The sequence below is a fragment of the Tachypleus tridentatus genome, chromosome 8, assembly GCF_004210375.1.
Source record: "Tachypleus tridentatus isolate NWPU-2018 chromosome 8, ASM421037v1, whole genome shotgun sequence".
Lineage (NCBI taxonomy): Eukaryota > Metazoa > Arthropoda > Merostomata > Xiphosura > Limulidae > Tachypleus > Tachypleus tridentatus.
Genome location: NC_134832.1, coordinates 109,173,336 through 109,196,605, shown reverse-complemented (window position 1 = coordinate 109,196,605; position 23,270 = coordinate 109,173,336). Strand labels below are relative to the sequence as shown.

The 23,270-nt window shown below is 31.7% G+C and overlaps 2 protein-coding genes across 9 annotated transcripts in view; both read left to right on the top strand.

Annotated features, from left to right (window-relative positions):
• Positions 1–7,440, top strand: part of LOC143223188 (cell adhesion molecule Dscam1-like) — a 47,202-nt gene extending 39,762 nt beyond the window's left edge. For all 8 annotated transcript variants that reach the window (XM_076450782.1, XM_076450780.1, XM_076450776.1 and 5 more), the window contains exons 11-15: positions 1,998–2,096; positions 2,805–2,996; positions 3,328–3,474; positions 3,813–4,018; positions 5,327–7,440. In XM_076450782.1, the coding sequence (XP_076306897.1) occupies positions 1,998–2,096; positions 2,805–2,996; positions 3,328–3,474; positions 3,813–4,018; positions 5,327–5,410 (728 nt within the window). In that variant the 3' untranslated portion in view covers positions 5,411–7,440. The remainder of the gene's footprint in view (positions 1–1,997; positions 2,097–2,804; positions 2,997–3,327; positions 3,475–3,812; positions 4,019–5,326) is intronic.
• A 9,559-nt stretch (positions 7,441–16,999) lies between these two features.
• Positions 17,000–20,837, top strand: LOC143223186 (cell adhesion molecule DSCAML1-like). Its single transcript, XM_076450774.1, has 5 exons — positions 17,000–17,352; positions 18,124–18,402; positions 19,084–19,200; positions 19,317–19,472; positions 20,607–20,837. Exons 1-5 carry the CDS (start codon positions 17,187–17,189, stop codon positions 20,783–20,785), a joined length of 897 nt encoding a protein of 298 aa, XP_076306889.1. The 5' UTR covers positions 17,000–17,186; the 3' UTR covers positions 20,786–20,837.
• The last annotated feature ends 2,433 nt before the right edge of the window (positions 20,838–23,270 follow it).

Sequence of the window (23,270 nt, the reverse complement as noted above, 5' to 3'; positions counted from 1 at the left end):
TAACATTAAAATGTGTTGTAAATACCATAATCATATCAATTTCGTTCATAGTTTTGCTGTCAGTTCCTCTGTGTGTCTATGAAATGTTATAACTGAATGCGTTATTGTTAAACTTACTCAATAAAGCGAAGAAATAAATATTAAACGCTAGACTCAATTACAATTAAAAATTCATTATTTAAAGTTTATATTCCAAACAATCAACTCCAGATAAAACAAACAAAAAATATATCTTAGATTTTTATTATGAAATAAAGTTCACACTATGTAAGCACAAATAAATAAATGTTATTAAATACTTATTGGAGACTCCATACAAAGAACTGACGCATCGCATACAATATGTGTAACGTCAAGCTGAAAAGCTACGCCATGTGCGCTCGTGGATGTTTATAGCATTTTAGATCACGTGGATAAAACTGTGACGCCATACTGTAATCGATGTAATCTCTACAAGCAACAACATTTACTGCAAGGGCGTGGCGTTGTTCTATTGATCTTAGCATGGTAAATTTGAAATTAAGTTACTTGAAAATAAATTAAGTGAAACTACACATAAATCAACATATCTAAGTAGTAATGCTATATCGGTTTCGAAATGTCTTTCAGGAAATCTGGAAATTCAGTAACTGTGCAAAATCTGTACTAAGAACTATACAGTTTCAGGTTTTTAAGAACTGTTTACTGTGTAAGAGCATTATTTTAAGATCACCAAAATAGGATTAAAATACTGTTGCTCATTTTCATAACTATATTTGAACCACATTGTGTATTTACGAGCAAACCCGGCAAACTTATATCTTTGTTGTGTAAAGTCAACCGACATGATCGATCAGTTGGATTCACTTATTTGACAGAGAACTGGTTTGTACTTGAAATGTCTTCGAATTAACTGCTTATCTGCAAAAATATATGTTAATATGGAGTATGTTTTCAGTAATGACTATGCGAAGTAAATATTACGTGTATTAATAATCACTTGTAAGTAATACACATTTTTGTTAATACAAATTATTCGAGGTATCTGATATGATTGTGTTTTTTCATTCTTTGTACTTTATAGTAAATTTGTATTAAATGGACCTTTATCTAAATATTATGAAAGTTTATTTCTGTTTTGAGTTCTCTATTCGATCAGAAAACTCACGTAGTTCGCGTGTCAGACACGAGCGACACGCGACATGAACTGAGTAGGATCTTCCATTCAGTATTAGAGGGTGGTTCCAGAAATTTAAACAACGCTCTAAGCCTAAATGTTGGGTTAAGTATATTCAGTGCATCTCTTTTGTGTTTTATTTGGGTAAGGTCTTAAAACAGACTGGAAAGACCACCGAATTATAAGGCCTTTGTTATTATTGCATACAATCATACTAAAGGAGTAAGTTGGGGGTGGAGGTTTTAATAACACGTGCAGGAAACAAGCTCTTCTGCCATCGACAAATTTCACAGGTATAGAGCGTGAAAACTGAATTTCACGTGGAAATTTAGAAACATAAAGTTTTATAAATTAAGGAAAGGCTGCTAATTAATATGTGTATATTTACTAACATTCTACAGCGTTCGATATACGAGTAATACACATATAAACATATATACAGGCATGATATATGAGTGATATACATGTATAGAAGTATAAGTAACATACCGCTCTACTGATGAGCGATGATTGAAGTACAAAAGTTCAAACCATAAATATGCTAACACACTGTTAACTATTTCAAGTTCATACCACTAGATAAACTAAGTTCATACTGTTAGATATGCCAACTTCATACCGTTAGATATATGAAGTTCGTAGTGTTAACTATACCAAAGATGTTATTTTTTTGTTATAACTGTTATTTCTCTGTATCGACTTACCTGAATATTATTTTGGTTTTGGCGACAATAACTCACTTTTGGATCATGTTTGGTGCATTTTTTAATCACTTCAATTCAGTGTTATTAAAAACAAATGTTCATTAGTATAAACATATAAATCTCTTTTTGTTTTGTAGACTTACCTTTACCTCCGCCAGTGGAGTTAGTATCTAATTCTGATTCTGCTATAAGTCTAAAGTGGGGTAAAAGTCCTTCCCATAATGTTCCTGTTACAGGTAAGTCTACATTAGTCCAATCATAGTCAGTTAACTTTATCATATTTATATGTGTGTGTATATATATATATATGTTTAGTAATACATCTTACGACTTTATTTGGAAGAGAATTAACAGAAATTTTATATTTGATTTAATACACCTGCCACTGCAGTACGCTGTTTTAGTATTATCTAAACTCGGTAAAATCGTAACGTTTAGCAATCATTAACTTAATACAAATATCATTGTAGTACACTGTTCTAGTGTTATCTAAATTAAGTAAAAAGTAATATTTAGCAATTATTAATTTAATACAACTGTCACTGTAGTACACTGTTCTAGTGTTACTTAAACTAGTAATGTTTAGCAGTCACTCTGTACCCCTTTTCAGGAAAGAAAATACCAGTACATACACACATATATTTACTTATGCCATACTTAGAAAAGTGATGCACTTCATTAAAGTTCGAATTGAAAGGAATAAAGAACAAATACTGTAGAATAAAGTTTAATTTTTAAAATTGTGATATAAAGTTTGAGATTTATCAAGAGCTGAGAAAAAGCATGTACAATTAATTGAAACAATTTCAAAATATATTATTTGAAAAATAACTATGTGAACTGACTATCGAGATTATTTTAGTTGAAACTTTAAATCACCAACAGCATATTTTATTTTAACAATTTACAGTTGTATCTATAAGATAAACATATGTTGTGTGTAGGGTACACTCTACACTACAAGAAAAAGAACTCTGAGGAATGGAACTATGTTCATGTTGTGGCTTCTGATAATAATATGTACACAATAAAAGACCTGGAGAGTGGGGCCACCTATCAACTCTATCTTACAGCTGTCAACCAGTTTGGGAGAGGAAATCCTAGTGATTACTTAAGCATAACTACCAACCCAAAAGGTAAGAATATATATAATGGTTATGCAGTAGATGCTATGCCATCAACAGCAGGTTCATTAAGTTGCAGTAACTTGTAAGTGTATAATAGCTGGTAAACACCTTTATGAATGTATTGTAGCATGAATTATATCATAATACACCAGTGTTTTAGAATGTTTTGATATTATTTTCCTGAATGTAATAGCTTTAATATTCTGAAGTTGTGTAACTATTACTCTCACGTGTAACTTTGAATTTTTTACCTGTTGGTGTTAAGTATTAAAAATATTTAGAACATTCTAAGATTGGATATAAAAAGTGTTTATAAATATGTATTGGTGATTTTTTACAGGCATTGGAATTGGCTTGCCATTTTATCTCAACCTAGCTATAGTAGTACCTGTTACAGCTTCAGTGGTTGCATTTGTTGTCGTTCTCATCGTGATAGTAATTTTTGTGAAGAAAACAAAGGCGAGAAAAGCGCTGGAAAGAGATTTAAGTGAGGAGATTCATTAGTTCTGTTGTCATTATAGAAAATAATAAAAAATAACGTTGTATGTTATATTGGATACAATCATTATAGTAAGTTGGAAATTCCGTGAAAATGTTTCTGTATTTCTAATAATGTTTGTGACGAACATAAAATATTGTTGGGAATTCCATGAAATTGTGTCTGTGTTTCTCACAATATTTGTGACAAACATAAAATATCGTTCATTATGATTCATCCATTAGTCACTCGTGCGATTTTTAAGTTCTATTGTGCTTTAAGTGACTTTTTTGCACATTAATGGTCGCCCTCCGACGATAAAATATTCATAGTACTTTCATTTCCAGCTACAATGCAAAGTGGGAAGGTTGTAACTTATGCTTCAGGCTCACAGAGGTATATAGATATGGAGAAGGCCAGACGTGTAAGTAATCCAGAACCTGGGACACCAGCTGCCGCTAGCATTGCTTCTTATGCCTCTATTCCTTCCAGGGACTTGGAACTTCGAGTAGACGATCCTCGCCAGGAACTTAAGTCTTTTCTACCTCCTCAGGTAAATAACAGTTATTGTCTATTGCCTGACAAGATAAGTCTTCTTTTAAATCTGGTTTCTTTAGGATAAATGTTCAACACCAGAATTCCCATTAGGCTTAAATATATTGGTAACATATATAAAATATATCTGATGGTTCATTATAGAAACATCTCCCTTTCTTATGAAACATTTTACTTGAAAATGTTCATTATTTTCTATTTTCACATTCATTATTTTCTATTTTTACAAAAACCTTGCTTAAGGTTTCTCCTGTTGCTAGGCAGGAAAAACATTTATCATTCCTTTAAATCATTAGGTGAAAAATGTATAATCGATTAATGGTAAATTAACATAATGAAATTAATTCTGAAAATGACAAAGATCACGTATGCCAATTCTAAACTTTTGTTAATACCCCATCAAAAATTACATAATTTGACGAACATTAAAGTTATTTTACATTTTTGGACATACTAACGGAATTTAGGCATATTTAATGTATATTTTTGTTATTACTTTGCAAAAAATAATATAGTTATCTATATATGTCTCTCTCCATATATATATATATATATATATATTAAATATTTTTAAAGCATTCAGCATCTATGATTCAAGTTTATAATCAATTAAATATTAACTATAAATATGGCATTATGAAGTGCTCTAGAACAATTATACATTGTAATTCAAGTTTATTTACAATTATATAAATAATTATAAGCAATAAACTACAGAGATAGGCATGACATTTTTAAATGTTCTGAAAACGATGAAATTTTACAAGTTAATTTAAGTGCCTTTGATAAAATCATGCAGGCATCCATCTTTCATTCACTATTGTTCAAACTACAAATACAAGTAACATAAAATATTTCTAATAGAGATTATAGCTTCGTTTGTCTGCACTTCTATATCACTAACAATATTGTTTTCACGTTTGGGTTTTGAACATTAATGCTTGAAAATATCATTCACGTAATTACCCAGAAGAAGAACTTTGACAAAAAACCTATCTTTTTCATATTATAACGAACAGACTTACTTGAATATCACTAAATAAAGTAACTTGTTCGAGAATGTATATTTACCATCTTATGTGAAGAAGTTTACATGGTGTTTTATAAGTGCAGTTAAAGATTACATATTTTATCTAGTTGATTACCAGACCAAAGGTAAATGACTTTAGTTGAGAAACTGGAGCAGAATTCTATTGTTTTGGTCACTTGTGACTCCTTTATGGATCTCATTTTGAATAGATAATTCATTTTCAGATGTTTTTAAATAGTTTTTAATCTCATGAAATGTATTACCTTCTTCATCCAGATGAGAGATCGACCACTTCCTCATCCGAAACCACCATCTTTGAAGAAAAGAGGTGATTCACATCTCTATGACAGGGCAGACTGACACATTTAGGTTTCAAGCTTGCTAGAAATGGTGTGTGCAAACTAATTGTGTTCATCTTCTCACAACATTACTTGAAAGACTTAATACTAGCGCCCGTTATGCAAAAATAACGAGATGTCAGCGACTTGGAACTTTACTTATTGAGAGATTTAACATTCTAACGTTTTGTACTACGTTTTTATTTCATTAAAGATGGTGCTTTGTTGAATGTATTAGATGACATTCAGGTATCTCCTTATGAAGTATGGTTATGTATGTAACTTAGTGTTGTAACAATGTTGGGTAAATCTGAGGAGAGAAAATTATGTATGTTAATCAGATCTTTATGACATTGTAGTTAAATGGTGAAGATGTTTGAAATAATAAACGAGAAGAAAAACAACTTTGCATATTTATGAAGTTCGCGTACTTGAAACAATAAATTGTTCTTGCCTGTGTTAAAGTTGTAAAGCTGTTTTTTAAATATGCTAGTTACACAACTGAATTATCTCTAACATATTTCATTACAATTTCATGTAGTAGACGTTTACTTAAACATATCTTTAATTAACTAATACCTTTTTTGTTTTGTAATGAAGTTCAGACATAATTAGTAGTTTTGAACACCATATAATATGTAAACTTACAATGTTGTTGCTACAAAAAATGTTCATTGTTGAGATTACGATTCCACTATTCTGTAGTTTAACAAAATTAAGATGTGCTGCTTGGCTGAATGACTAATGAAAGTATTGTCTTTTCAATTTGTAAACATATTTGGTTTTAGTGTTTGTGATGATCGTTTAATTGTACTGTTGTAACATTCTTCTCTTATTAATTTGTTTGCCGTTACTTATCGTCATACACGTGATTTTCAATGGTTCTTGCCTGAAATTTCTGTTACAAAGAAGTGATAACGTTCCCATGAACAGGGTACAGTAATTATGATTTTAATTTTTGGTGCCTTCTCTGTCGCTTCTTTCGTTCGTTTTGTGAGTATTTGTTTCATACAGTATTACGTCACGTTTCTCTAAGTGACAGTGCTTCTGTTTAAATAATTTTTTGTATTGCAGTAATTATCTCCTTATGTGATTGATTCTCTTGTGTCATATTGTAGAAGCTTTTAACATGTTACGTGATTGGAACGTAAGATAGGAACCGTAGTTGCATTTTACAAACTTAATAAGAACTGTAAAATATTTTATGTGGTTTTCTTTTTTTCTGTGACTAGATTGTGGGCGTTACTTGGTCAGCATTTTGTAGCAATAACGATGGGATTTGAATTTTCCAATTTATTTTTAATAAGATAGCAAAACATGTAGTTAGGCTAAAATCTTTCTCTCCTATGTCCTAGCTGCACACTTGATATTGTGTCTAGAGGTGTGCCTTTTTTTAGACAGTAATGCCAAGGCTTAACTGATGTAACGGTTATTTTTGTAATGCATTTCATGTTTATTCACAGATAATAAACCAGCATGTTAAAAATAGGGTCCCTCGTAAGTATATTTTTCTTTAAAAACATTGAGTAATTTGACTTTAATATGTAATTACTACATTTGTTTGATGTCATAGAAATTTCAGTTATAAATATTCATGATAATAACTAGTTGTATCAAAATAAAAAATACTGTTTTATGATATTTTGAAAAACAAGTTTTGAAGCTATTGTTAAAACTATTATGTAAGCAGAATTTTTTTATTAAACTTTTCAACAAATTATTCCTCGTATCAAAATGATCGTTTTTGTTCGTCGTTTTGTTAATTTTTATGACTACTCAGCTTTACTTATTTATTCCTTTTACTGATCATACTACATTTATAAATACGGTATTTCTATCTTATTATAGTCTTTGTTTACAATTTAACTGGTGTTTGCTAAGTATTTTTGTTTCGTCGAGATTATGTTGTGTGCTCATGTATATGTGTTCGAACAGAACTTGTTTCATGTAAATATCGTGGGGTATCGTTGTAGCACTTCTGTGAAACTTATAAGAATGCAGATGTCTGAAATCACTGTCGTTTCATATACGATAATAAAGCATAGCTGATTACTTTCTGTTTTGAGTGGTTTATTTAGAAAAAAAATTCAGCTGTTGATATGAAATTATTCTCAGCTAAATAACAACAATTTTACAAGATGTATTTCACTAAAACAAGAATAATGTGTATACAAAATTAAAGATCGGATTTGAAATTTTTGCGATATTTCTATGGAATTTATTTTTATACGAATAGGTCTCTTTAATTGACAATAAATAATAAATAAACAGGGAAGTTTTCATCACCTAATATTTTTATTTTATATTCTTGATTATCGAAGAATATTTACTTCTAATACTATTATACACAGAAGTAAACTGTGTGTATAATTATAAGATTCACACATATTCAAAATGCTTATTATAAACCAATAAATAATTATATATACATTTTATTTTAGTAACGTATTTGTTACGTCACTATTAGAATTATTTAAAGGGATTTGAAATTGTTACAAATACAAATTAATAATATAAAATTATTTAATCAGCATCAGCCCTATATAAAAACATAAAACAAACAATAATGTTAATTTAATCGTTCTAATATTCTAAATTTTATTTAGAGCTCCGTGAATTTCTAATATTTCGTAAATTCCAACAACCATAGAGTGTGTTTTCTTATAGCAAAACCACATCAAGCTATCTGCTGAGTCTACCGAGGGGAATCGAGTCCCCGATTTTAGCGTTGTAAATCCGCAGAGCGGAAGACACAACAATATAAATATCTTGAAAAGGAAAACAAAAAAACAATCTAAGATAATATAATAAGTTATGCCCATAGAGAATAGCCATTCCGTGGCCTTAAAACAAGACGTAGTTTGTTTTTTTTATCATATTTATACACACGTACAATTATTTCCATGTTAGTAGTAAAAAAAAACATGTTGTGTTACTTTATTAATGTAGGTATACGGATTTACAACGCCAACATCAAAGGTTCGATTCCCGTCGGTGGACTCAGCGGATAGCCCGATGTGGCTTTGCTATAAGAAAAATACAAGCACTTTATTAATAGCCCTCTGGTGGTTTTAAATTAGGTATCTTGTAAAATCAGTTATATAAATTAAAAATATGCATTTTATCTTTATATTAGCGCCGCCGTTGGCAGTTATGATCATTTATATTTAATGATGCTAGCTGTTTTCGTTTTATTGATAATACTATGTTTTGTTGTTGATTGTGCGGTGAACTATTTGTGCTTTGTTCATCGTAGGAAATCGAATTCCGTGTTTTATCATTGTAAGTACGTAAACTTAATGCTGAGGTATCGGTAGCTTTTTGTTTGAGACAATTGAAATATTGAAAATAAATAAACAATTAATAACAAGGGTAAGTGAAGTGAGATAAGCAAGTCTGATAATCATTAATTCGAATATACTTTTTATTTATCCCCCCCCCTTCAGTGGCACAGCGGTAATTCTACGGACTCATAACGCTAAAAACCTGGTTTTGATACACATGGTAGGCGCAGCATAGATGAACCATTGTACTGCTTTGTGCTTAACCACAAAGCCTTAACTCTTCTCATTAGCAAAACTACAAAATATTCATGCCTTTTTAAGTTGAATTACATTGGATCATACTCCTAAGAAATATCCTACTTTTCTAAATATTGTTAAATTTTGTATTGCATATAAATGTACACACAATGCTCATATCATTTAATTTCGCTAAAATAGTCACTACTGCTTATTGCAATTTAGGTCTTTGATATTATGCTCAAACTAACTAGAAATACCTAAAAACATTAACAAAACATATATGCTTTTTATCAAAAACGGTTACCTTAAAGAAAAACATTCAGTAAACCTAAAAACTGGCTAAAACATCACGAAACTACTAATAAAACTAAGTATTACCTTACATTTTGAACTGTATAAACCATCAAATTGACAAAACTACTCGTGTAAATAAATATTACCATTATCCTGCTTCTACAAATATTATAAAACTATTTGCATGCTGCGGACATACATTATATTTGTACAATGCTTAGAAAAGGATATAACAGTCATAAAAGGGCTACTGTCCCCATGTTAAAAAATGATGCCCTTCCACGATCCGTACATTAAACAGTGAAGTTTACCTAAATTTTCTTATCCTTTCACATATGTTCCCTTAAGTACAGGAGGTTACCTTATTCAACATATCAACGTGTTGTCCAAAAAATTTCTCTGTACTTAGTGTAGCATCATGCCTCGTCACGTAACAGAAGTTTTAAGGCGTCAGATTATTCGACAGTCCAAAAAGAAATGGTATGAAACAAGTAGGCATAGCCAGAACAGTAGGTAAGATTTTTTTTTGTGTTGTTGTTGTTTTTTTAATTTCGTGCAAAGCTACACGAAGATTATCTGCGCTAGTCGTCCCTAATTTAGCAGTGTAAGACTAGACGGAAGGCAGCTAGTCATCACCACCCACAGCTAACTCTTGGGCAACTCTTTCACTAACAAATAGTGGGATTTATCTAACATTATAACGCCCATACGGCTGACAGGACAAGCGTGTTTGGAGTGACGGGGATTGAAACCGGCACCCCTCGGATCTGGCCATGCCGGGCCATTTACAAACGTAATGACGTTTTATATAACCATACGCCATGCCACAAACCAATTGCTATTAGCAGATAATCAATGCACATAAGATATTCTTGTTAATAAACATAATTGTGAAGTATCGCTAATGAAGGTTATAACGGGGCGTCAGGAGAAGCTGTGAGGAGACTTGGGGATCGGAGAAGAAGGAGAGCTTCTTTGGATGTCTACTTGGCTACTGGAGGAAGATGAGGCTTGTTGAGATGAAACTCCATAACTGGAACTTTTAAAATACTGCCTTATTATGCGTTTGATCATTTTTGCATATATTATAACGACCCTACGGCTGACAGGACAAGCGTGTTTGGAGTGACGGGACTGAAACCAACACCCCTCGGATTACGAGTCAAGTGCCTTAACCACCTGGCCATGCCGGGCCATTTACAAACGTAATGACGTTTTATATAACCATACGCCATGTCACAAACCAATTGCAATTAGCAGATAATCAATGCACATTAAGATATTCTTGTTAATAAATATAATTTTGAAGTATCGCTAATGAAGGTTATTACGGGGCGTCAGGAGAAGCTGTGAGGAGACTTGGGGATCGGAGAAGAAGAAGAGCTTCTTTGGATGGCTACTTGGCTACTGGAGGAAGATGAGGCTTGTTGAGATAAAACTCCATAACTGGAACTTTTAAAATACTGCTTTATTATGCGTTTGATCATTTTTGCATGTGATGATTGTGTTATCTTTCAAAGACAGAAAGCATAAGCGTGAAAGCTCTCAGTGCGTATGTGTTTTCTTACAGCAAAGCCACATCAGGCTATCTTCTGAGTCCACGGAGGGGAATCGAACTCCTGATTTTAGCACTGTAAATTCGTAGGCACTCCGCGGGGGACTCTCTTAGTTATATATTCCACTATTAAAGAAGTATAAAACTGGATAAAGAGTGAGTTAGCAATAGAAACTTCTCAAATGAGACTTACACGTTTAATATCAAGTAACGTTCACCAGTAATTCACCAAAAAAGGGATTGTTTAAGATATATCTTCTGCTCTTCTATTAAATACAATATATACAAAAGATTCAGTAGCTTAAGCTTACCTAGTATAACGATTCGTTCCTGAACACTAAATCACATCAATATTTTAAGTAAATCTAAACTTTTTTTTCTGGACGATATTTACAAACTTTACAATTAATAATTAATAATATATATATAAATATAATAGTACTGTCTATTTCTTGTTGTATGTCCATATAACCACTTTGCAAGGTGTGGATGGATCTTCACCAAAATTGGCATGGATTCTAATTAAGTCCATGAGGGGAACATACAAATCTTCAGCTTTGCATTTTACGTTTTCAGATTTTTGTACCACTACGTCCCCTGTTGACGAATCTTCACCAAACGTGGCAAGAAGGTTTGTTGGGTCTATATGAAAAGATGAAGAGAAACTTGTGGTTTCATGTTCTGTGTTTTAGTGTTTTCTACAATTAAATATAAGGAAAGCAACTTTTCATGTCCTGAAATAATCTTTCTTTAATCATGAATGTACATAATTTCTGTATTCCAGTTAGTAATTAATAAATAAAAGTTTAAAAATCAGTATACGCTCATAAAGGGGAAATATTTGTATTGCTGTAAATATTTAAGTGGTGTTATTTAAAAGAAGAAATGTAAAGATACTTTCATGACAGATGCTAGAGATTTTTTAGCACTGTTTTGATACGTTCGTCATCTTTATACTAAATTGTTTAACACTTATTATCATCATCATATTTAACTTTCTTTAAATACATTACGCCCATTACTAATAATTTGTAGTGTTTAAGGGTAGCAACAATCAACACTTTAAAGGACAAAACCCGATAAGGATGTGTTTATAGTTTGTAAATTGTTAAAATGATTATTCTAGAAACATCGATTGTTAATGTTGTTTTCTCAGTGCAAAGCTACATGATAAACCATCAGCACCCCATCCACCACGTAGAGTGGATCCTATTGACACAGCGGTATGTCTGCAAAATTACAATACTAGAAACCAAGTTTCAGTACCTCTCGTGGGAAGAGCACAGGTATTCCATTTTGTAGTTTTGTGCTTAAATACAAACAAGACATCGTGACTAACAGAATTAACATTTGTTATTAAAACCTGACAGAATGATGGAAAAAATAACTAAAGAAATATTTTTGTAAAGGAAAAAAAATAATGAAGATAAAGCTACGATCGGAGGGTTAGTGCAATTATATTGTCAGCATAATTTTATTTTGAACATTTGCATGTCCTTTATTTGTAGTTTCTGTTCCCAACAAATCTGTATGTCACCTTTAATTTTGAGCTGTTGACCAGAGGGAAAGCAGTCAGTCAGAGGCAACCTAACACCTACCATACACACTAAGGTATTGACTGTTATCAACATTACCTATTCACAGCTAAAAGTACCGTAAATATTTAGTGATATCGAACGGACTTGAACCTGGCTTGTCAACTTCAAAATCTAAATACACTGCTGGCCAAAATCTTAAGGCCAATGAACATAAAGAAAAAATATGCATTTTGCGTTGTTAGACTAAACCACTTATTTGAGTAAAGCTTCGAAAGATGAAAATAAGAAAAGGGAAAATAAAACTAAAAAAACTTTTTTAGCATTTAATAGGAAAAATGTGAACACTATGAAATTAGCCTAAATACTAGCTGGGTAAAAGTGTAAGACCACATCAAAAAGACGTCCTAAACAGGGTAGGAAATGCCCAACAAGAGGTCTCAGCAGTAGTGAGTTGCACGGCTGTCATTGCGAATAACTTCAAACATTCGCTTTGGCATGGTCGATATAAGCGTTTGCAGAAGGCTGGCTGGAATGTTATTCCAAGTGGTGAAGATGTTTTCACGAAGATCATGCACGGTTTGGAATTGACGTCCATTTTTATGGACTTCCCTTGCCATTCATCCCCAAACAGTTTCAATGGGATTCAGTTCGAACGAACACGCTGGGTGATCCAAAAGAATCACGTAATTTGCCATGAAAAAGTCCTTTGACCTGCGGGCATTGTGGATTGCAGCGTTGTCCTGCTAAAAGATTCAGTCATTTCTACACAAGCGAGGGTTTTCAGTCAATTATGATGCTCTCTCCAACATGCCAATGCAGTCAGCTGCTGTTTGACGCCCCTGTATAACCTGAAGCTCCATTGTTCCGTGGAAGGAGAAAGTACCCCAGATCATGATGGAACCTCCTCCACTGTGTCGTGTAGAAAATGTCTCCAGTGGAATATCCTTATCGTGCCAGTAGCATTGGAAGCCATCTGGACCATCCAGTTTAAATTTTTCTCATCAGAGAACAAAACCTTCGTCCACTTTTTTACGTTCTATGTTTGGTGCTTCTCAGCAAAGTTTAACTGAGCTGTTTCGTGGTGTGGAAGGAGGCGTGGCCTTTGAAGACGTTTACGGTGTTTAAAGCCTTTCTCTCGTAGATGCCGTCTTACTGTTCTTGAGCTGCATTCTGCGTCCGTAAGGGCCTTAATCTGGTTCGACAATCGGCTGGTATCTTGCCAGACAATCCGTCGAATCCTCCTGCTTAACGCCGACGAAATTTTCTTGAGCCGACCACTTGAAATTCTCGTTCCGTATCCATCAGGGTATTTTAAGAAATTTGCAACAGTAGTTTTACTACGCCCAATCTCACCAGCGATGGCACGTTGAGAGAGACCTTGCTTTTGCAGCTCGACAATTCTATCACGTTCAAACTCTGTCAACGTTTTAGCCTTTGCTATGTTTTTACCCAATGTAACACAGGAGATGTCAGTGGGAGATGTTAACAACGCCAATGCTTGAACACACATGACTGAATTTCGTTACGTGTTTACCGATTAACGTTTCGTTTCAGTGTGGTCTTAAACTTTTGACCAGCTAATTTCATAGTGTTCACATTTTCCCTTTTAAATGATAATTTTTTTCCCTTTTCTTATTTTCGTCTTTCTAAGCTGTACTCAAATAAGTCGTTGAGTTTAACAACGCAAATGCATATTTTGTCTTTATGCTCATTGGCCTTAAGATTTTGGCCAGCAGTGTATCTTCAAGAAGGCAAACTGGTCCCCTAATGTGGTATTACATTACAGTATCACGTGATGCCACAAATTCATACTCTTATATTAGTTAGAGTAATTAAATGTTGATTATGTAAACCTGCACTAGTTATTGTTCATACTGCCAACTAATTTCGTTTTCTTGTTTCGTTTGAATATGTTTTGTATTCTTTTTATAGCAAAGCTGTTGAATCCACTGTGTATCATAGCTGATGTTCACATATCATAAGCTAGATGACAGGGTAGAAAGTTAATTCTGTTTGTTTATTTCCATAATTAACAACACTCTGGGATATGCTGTTTTCTTACTTCTTACATTAAAATTATGCATAACTGAAAAGAATTGAATTTCTTCTTCTTTTTAGAAATATTTTTATCTAAACATCTCCTTAGATTAATTTAAAAGTCATTTATTTCGCTGGTGAATCGGTTAAATGTTCTTCATACCCACTTTCATACTTGAGCCCTACTGACGTAATTTAATATATCTTTTTCCGTGACAATGCACTATTCCAGTTTTGATAAGTTTTACAAAGTAGGTTTGCCAGTGTAATTTAATCTATAAATACTATTAAGCTAATTTATGATATCGAAGAAAATCCTTTAATAGATTATTCGGTATATTCAGAAACCTCTGTGAGAGAAAGGAAAATCTGATTGAGACTTCATGGAATTGATTTTGAAGTAAGGATTGTAATTTGTTATCAGGACCTCATGTCTCACCTCATGACATTAAAATATTAGCTCAACTGTATACGGAGCAGTGGTTCAGTATAGAATACATGGTATGATTTTGAAGAGAGAAATCCCTTTTGTATAGCACAAGAACGTAGTATGACTTTGGAGAGGGAAATTTCTTTTGTACAATACAAGAACGTGGTATGACTTTAGAGAGAGAAATTCGTTTTGTAGAGCTGTGGTTCAGTGCAGATTGGTGATATGACTTTGAAGAGGGAAATACCTTTTGTACGCTATAGGTTGGTGGTATGAATTTTGAGAGAAATTTTTGTGTGTGTAGAGGTATGATACAGTACAGGATGGTGGAAAGATAAATCTTTTTTTCATACAGAGATGTGATTCTAACTAGAATGTTTTCTGATTCTTTCCGTGAGTTTCCAAATTTCTGATTTTAGGTGTAATATAGGATGTACTTTGATAAAGATAAGCAATCACATTTATAAGTAAATTTTTATTATTTGTTAATTTATTCATGAAAACAAATAAATTTATTTTTTGTTTTGCATTTCTTCAAACTATTTATTCGAACTAAACGTTTTAGGAAGAATGACGATTCTTATATTTTCAATACAAAATAAATATTGTAAAAGAAACGCGAATTTAGAGACTTTTTCCATGAACAAGTCTAATGATACTAAAATGTATGAACAGAAGTATAACTTAAGAGAATCAATGTTAATACAAGTTTTACATTGGTGTTGTTTTGACCATATAATTAAAAAACGTGTTTTTATCCATTGATACATTGTATGCTGTAACATGAAACACTATGATGTTTTGTCTAACAGATTGCGCATTTGAAAAAGCGTAAACTAACATTTTCTCAAATTAGAAAATAAAACTACTCTACCAGGTATGTAAGAACTTACAAGTACAAATAGATTACAATATAATCTTGACAAGGGTATGAATCAATTTCTTCCCTAAACCAATTAACTTTAAGATTTCAAAAAAGGATGGAATACTTTAAAATTCAATCCAATCACAACCAGAGGCACTAAAACAACACATTTTGTAAGTAAGGATTTATTTAAGAGAGGTGTTGTTTAGTTAGAAGAAATACAATCAGTAAACCAATAACGAGTTTCTTTTATTCTTGTATCTTTATGGGGTTTGAAATTGCAAGTAAAGGCATATCAATGTTCAATTAATACGTCATTTGTGTCTTTGAAGTTTCATTTTGTGAGCCTTTGCGATGTGATGTTACGCCAGTGTTTTAGCGTATTTTAAAGTCTAATTTCAAAGTTTTTGTTTTTCTAGGCTACTAGTGTAAGAATTAGATATTCATCAAATCCTTAACCCGTGAAAAAAAACATATGTATATCAGTAAACTTTAATATATGTATTTGTATCTGTTCTTTATAAGATTCCGTGTTTATATGCTCTTATTTTCAGTTTTGGTACCTCTATGTATTTCTATTGAACTTTCAATGTTTATAATACATTAAAAAATAGATACAAAATTTCCTGTCCTTTGTTACAAACAAGTTTTTATTTCACTCGTCCAATGGGTAAGTACTCCACATGGTATTCTTATGATAATACTCAAATACAAGCTTTAGAACATGAACATTAAAATAAAGTTATTGATACAACAGTGTTATAATGTACCACTTAAATAATAGTTACTTATTCGTTTCCTTTTACTAGACTTTTCTCTGTGTTCAAACCATCAGCCCAAATTTGCTTTCAAAAATAAGTTTAATAATATAAAATAATATATAAAGTGATAGTTAATGATTTTGCTTTTCCATGGTGAAAGAAGCAATAAATGCTATCTGGGTAACAGTTTACAGTCACATATTCCACTGAATGAGTACCGGATGAGAAGTCCAAAAAGGAAACTAGGGAGTACAAACGTAATATATAACTGTGTACAAAACTTACAGTGAAATTAGAAAGAAAGCCATACTTCCTTTTCATTTCATTTGTATGTGTTAAAAACACCAATAAACAGCGTTGATAGTTCGATAATTATTTCTCCCATACTACCAACTTTAGACTCAGAAAAGCAAGAAATACTTAGAAACCACACAAACGGTCTGTTCTATGTCAAGACTTGAGAAGTATTCACGATCTTCATTTTTGTCAGATCTATTATGACGAAAGCTATTGTATTATGTCGCAATTAAATAGTACATAAAGTCGTCGAGTAGGGGCGCTAAAAACCCAATACGCTTTATACTTTTCTTCAATCCATTGCGCCATATTTGGTGGGAGTGGAAGTGAAGCTTAGGTGACTGTGAAATTTTTTTTTTAGCTTTTGTATATAAAATAAAGATTGTGTCCATCGTGAAATGGATTTTATTTCTATTTTTTTTTAGTTCTTGTTAGTAAAGAGGTTTAGTGGTACATAGTGCATAGCAAGTAGCTTTGTAGAGACTTACTAATGGTCCATGATGTCTAATGCATATTACAATGTGAATTTGATCCTAAAACCCATAACGAACAACAATGAAGAAGTAAAAGGAAGAAACATAGTTCCATCGATGTGCCGGATGATTTATCTGAACTTGATAGCTTATAACATATTGTTTTTTGGGCTTTTAGAATTATCACTTGGTAAGATACTTTGACTTATTAAACTGTTTTATTGTTAAATTATTTAGATAAAAACCATAATCAAATTATCTAAATACCCACGTGAGAACGCACAAGTATCACATTTCTATTGTGAAGAAATGATGACGTTACTCAAAGTAAAAAATAAAACTTGAATTGTATATATGGTACTCTATTTTTTATTTTTAAATAAAAGCAAACAATAGTTATTGTAATCAAATTAACATTGAAGGAAATAAACTAATTGTTTTTATATCTTCATTCTTTTGTAAGTTAAGGAATGATATAAATGAATATCTCTCAGTATTAATTCAATAATAATAGCTTTTGTTATTTAATTCTATAATTATTATTATTGTTCGAAAACAATAAACTTTCGAGAAAAAGATGGAACATAAAAATTAACAATCAAGGACAGGTATTTAAATGGAACATAAAACTATAAAATAATTTAGAAAACTAAAACGCGAGAAAATTCAAAAGCCTCGAAAAAGTCCAAGCTTCAAAATAAAGTCAGTTCAACAGGAAAATTAAATTAGGTCTCTTATCCAGTACGAAACATGTAGATAATAATCGTTAAATGAATTCGAACGTGAAACAAAACTATAAAGCAAAGTAAGACTTTTTTTTGAGTTGACCAAACAGTAAAAACTTTAGCGACTTAAAAGTCATTGAAGAGACGAATATTGTAATGAAACAGATAGAATGATTATGATGTTTTAGATGGTTTCCAGTATTAGACATTATCAGGTTTATATTTGATTCTTTTAGCGTTAAGAATACATCCATTTAACTTTCCACCAAATGTTCAGGAAGGGCAAAAGATACAACTTATTTGTGGAGTAATTGGAGCCGAAGAAGATGTCAGGTTCTCTTGGTTAAAAGATGGTAAGGTTATTAATTCAGGGAAACAATGGACTGTTGTTGCTCACCCAACTGTCTCGTTGCTGTTTGTGAATAATGCATCTGTTCAGTCTAATGGTAACTACACTTGTTTAGCCAAGAGTTCTTCTGGAGAAGGCGCTCATACAGCAAAATTAGTTATCACAGGTGTGTATATTACATATAAAATTATGTCTTATGTATATACTGAGAAAATCTAATAGAATTTATTATATGTTTATCCTCATAACATCTCTTTATAAGCCTGCAATCCTGCCTTGTAGTCTGCTACATCTAGTAGGTTGGTTTAGAAGACTAACAACTATTTTGTTGTCTTGGTAAAAAAGTGACATTTTAAAATTTTAATAATGGCAGTAATTGTTTTTGTCAGAAGTGGCTTAATGCTCAGCAGGTTATATGTCGGAAGACCCAAGTGTCCGGAAATGATATACCACTGAACACCTCTGCATATCAACTGTGGAAGTGGTATAACTGTGTAAGTCACTTACACAGATTTTTAAGAGTAGCTACAATAAGAAAGACGTTGGTGACTGGTTCTACTAACTCTGACAGTATATTTATATACCAGAAATAATGGGGGCCTCTGATCTGGTTGTTTATCTAATGTATCGCATAAGTTGCCATTCAGAGTTAAAAACCAAAATGCCTTATTATTATCTACATCAAAATATTTCTAGGATATTTTCTTTGTCTTCTACTACAAAATATCATTCTTTACATAAATATGAAACTTAATAATCTAAACTCAAACTAAATAAAAGTTTATTAATCGAAACCGTAAAATTATGTTATGTTGTAAATATATATTATACATATACTACTTTATAGGACCACCAGAATGGAAACATCAACCTCACGACATAAGTGTTAAGCTTGGAGAAGATGTTACTGTACCTTGTGTTGTATATGGTCACCCTAAACCATTGGTACAATGGAAACGAAATGGTAAAGCAATTACATTAAGCATATTTTATCTTTTACGATCGAATAAGGTAATTGGAAATATAAGCTCCAAAAGCCGTTTGCGATGACACTTAGGAAATATTCGTCATTGTTTATAGGCAGACACCATTTAGAACAAGGTCACTGGAAGATAGAAGAAGACGGATCTTTGACCATTGTACGTGTTTCACCAAGCGATGGCGGATATTACACGTGCACAGTGACAAACGGGATCGGTAAAGGTTTACAGAAGTCGATGCAGCTTACTGTAAAAGGTATTGATAGTACAGCAGAATAGTGAATTTTAGGATCATGTTAGAGTGTTTGACTTTCTTTACCTCACTTTTCCCTTTTGTCAAAAAAAATAAACTAAAATTATTTCTTAATGTAAACATTTTAAGAAAATGTTTGAACAGAAAATAAACTAAATGAGTAATGGCTAAAATTATGTGGTGTACATATTTTCAACTATTCCTGATAAAACTGCTTGACCTTAATTCGCTAAACATTTCTCCATAACTAGTTATAGCACTATAAGATTCCACGATAGATTATTGAAGAGCGAAAATAATAATAATAATAAAAAATGTTGTAATCATATCTACTTATTTCATGACATCATATGCGTGCTAGAGTTCATGATTCAATTATCGCTGCATACCAGAAAAGATACGTGGTTTAAGATACAGTAATGTTTCTTATTGGAGCATCAAACTAGCAACATTTTTGTTATCAGTGAGTGTAAAATATCCTAAGTTAAAGATTGAGTTGATTGTGCGGACATCTCAGGAACTTTATTAGGAAAACTTTTTCTGGCTTCTAAAGAGAGATTGAAGCATATTGGACAGGTCTGCTGTGGCGACTGTTTTGCGTTTTTCGGTTCTTCGCTGGATAATAATAACGTATCAGCATTTCTATGTGGTGGATTTTGTAAAGGTGAGATTTCGTCCAATTTAACTTATGAATGTAGGAATTCATACATTGCTTTACTAGATAAAGTACAGATAGTTTATTGTGTGATGTTCCGCTTAACAAAATTTGCATATTAGTTTTTGTATACAGTTAGTTATTTAAGGTGTTTTTTGTGTATTATGAAAAAGAAACTATTAAAATGCTAATAATTATCGATCATGATCAATGGATAAAAGAAAGAATTTGATTGATCATTTATATTAAAAATATTACGTAGAAAAACATTGATAGGCTTGAAGTAGCAGCCGCTTTAATTTGAAAGAGAGCATTGTACTAAAGAGATTTTCTCTTCATTTAATACTTAACATATATGTTTACAAAATTCACCATGCAAACATTTTCAGATAATCTATAATCTTGCATAGAATAAATCATGTGTAAAGATTTGAATAATTGATAAAAAAAGATTTTAAAAAATCAACCGTTCAAATTCCAAGATCAAGTGGAAGAAGAAGAGGATCATGAAGAAATCTGCAGGAGAGTTGGACAAAAATGTGTTTATATGTATTTATCAAGTTATATATTACAAAATGACACGTCAGTGAAGCTTTGTATATATAAAAATGTGTTTATATGTATTTATCAAGTTAGATATCATGAAATGACACGCCAGTGAAGATTTTTATATATATAGAAATGTGTTTATATGTATTTATCAAGTTATATATCCACGAAATGACACGTCAGTGATGATTTGTATATATAAAAATGTGTTTACATGTATTTATCAAGTTATATATCTGCAAAACGACACGCCAGTGAAGATTTGTATATATAAAAATGTGTGTATATGTACTTATCAAGTTAGATATTACGAAATGACACGTCAGTGAAGATTTATATGTATCTATCAAAGTTAGAGATCCACGAAATGACACGCCAGTGAAGATTTTTATATATATAAAAATGTGTTTATATGCATTTATCAAAGTTAGAGATCCACAAAATGACACATCAGTGAATATATATATATACAAAATTGGAGTTTTGGCATTCCTTATTTGACTGTTTGCACCTAGAATTTATACTAATTTAATATTATCGTACAGTCTTCTATTTTGCTATTCAAAGAGACACTTTCGTCAGTATCTGGTACGGATGTTTTCCATGCAATATGCACTTTAGTAACTGACTTTTTTGTATAACTAAGTTTGTAGAATAAGTATTTTATCAGATATCAACTGATATCTAGTACTGAAGGTGCCTGTTATTAATGTACTTTGTCATCACTTATATAGTGCTTGCCAGTGTGAAAGACCTTATGAAGCGTAGACAGTTTTTCAAAGTGAGACCTTACATTTTAGAAATGGTTCTTTTTATTACTATATAGTTTATTTGCGTATTTGCAATAAATTTAAAACTACCCCCCCAGCGATTCAGCGATAAGATAATGGACTTGCAACGCTAAGATCCAGGGTTCGATTCTTGAGGTTAACAGAACTCAGAAGGACTAACATGCAACTTTCCGCGACACAAACAAAAGGAATGGTAGTATGATAACCTCTAAATGTCATTTCCTTTAACTGCTGGGGTTACAATGTATTATTGAACAACATATGTCGTAGTATCAACTCTTATTTTCGCAAAATATCGTTGAAGTTATAATGAAACTTAAGGCAAACGTACCAGTCTGGATTACATCTCTTAGTGTATTTGATTATCTTCTTGATGTGTTCTGTAGAGGTGAGATGCGTTAAACCGTTTTCTTGTAAAATCTTAAAATTACCGAATTCTATTTTGTATTTAACAGAATAACAGTAACAATAATGTTGAGATAAAAGACTCTTAAATAGTTATTTTTACTTCAAAAATTTCCTCATTAGAGAAAATATTTCTACTGTTTTTCACATCCATCTAATGTTTTATCTCTAAACTAAGTGAAACTTCGACGAATTGTATTTAATTTTTTGCATCTTGATAAGGTGTTCTGTCTTTTCTTTCAAGACTAAGTCAAAAGCAGATAGTATTAAACGTTTAAAGAGCAGTTTTGAATAATCTTGGCTTGTATATAAGTCCTAGGATTTAAGAAACTTCTTACTAAATAGGAGAAAGTAAGACAGGTATAGATGATTGAGCTTGAATGTTTGGGACTATTTTTCTTTATTCATCAAACTCGTAAAACTTTAATTTATCTGAACGGAAAGGCATACTACTATATATTAAAAATTCTATTTTGATTAAAACTCAAATGGTTAAAATCAGGATGTTGTTATGGCTTTCATATCGGCTTCTCACCGAATAAAACACTGAATTAAATTTGCTTAATTTTTCTGACAACGTAGGTAACGAACCACTATCTGCACCTCAGTCATACATTTGTGTTTGATCTATGTTATACTTTTAAATTATCTTATTTCCAAAGATAAAATAACGATAAACTTTTAACCCTTATCTTTACGTTCCCAAACTACTATTTGTTTTTGCCTACCTTGGTAGGAATGAATGGAAACAGTTAGAACACTGGATGTAGTGAAAGAAGCCTTGTAATATCAAGCTTCAAGATGGCGGAAGCCACAGTTGGGTAGTAGCCATCCAGTTAAGCAAATAGCTACAGTGATTGTTATGTCGTTGTTCTAACAAACAGCTTGTTTAAACAGTGTTTCGACAATTGTTGTGTTTATTGTATCCCAGTCGACCTGATATTAACTGGATGAAGAGAAATGCGTTGTCCGCAACGAATATGGAGAATGTAGTACATTTGTAATATGATTATTGTACAGTCTTTTTCAAGTACTTCAAGGACTAGAAAAAGAATATAGTGTTTAAAAATATAAGAGGCCTAATAATAAAGTGTAGTTATGTTTTAACTGTTTATTTTATACATAATTACCTAGATACTTTACAATTGTTCCCTTGTTTGCTTGCTTGACAAACAAAACGTAATTTTAATTGTATGAATATTTCTCAAATTGATGATGAGTAAAAATTATGAAATTCTACCTTATAATGCTAGTATTATACCACAATATAGTAATACGTAAACCTACTAAATTACAAGCAAAATAAATTATACAGCCATCATTAAACAAAATAATAGATTACATTTTCATTATTGTAATTATTTACTTGGCGATAATTGTTTGTATTTTGAGCACTGTTTT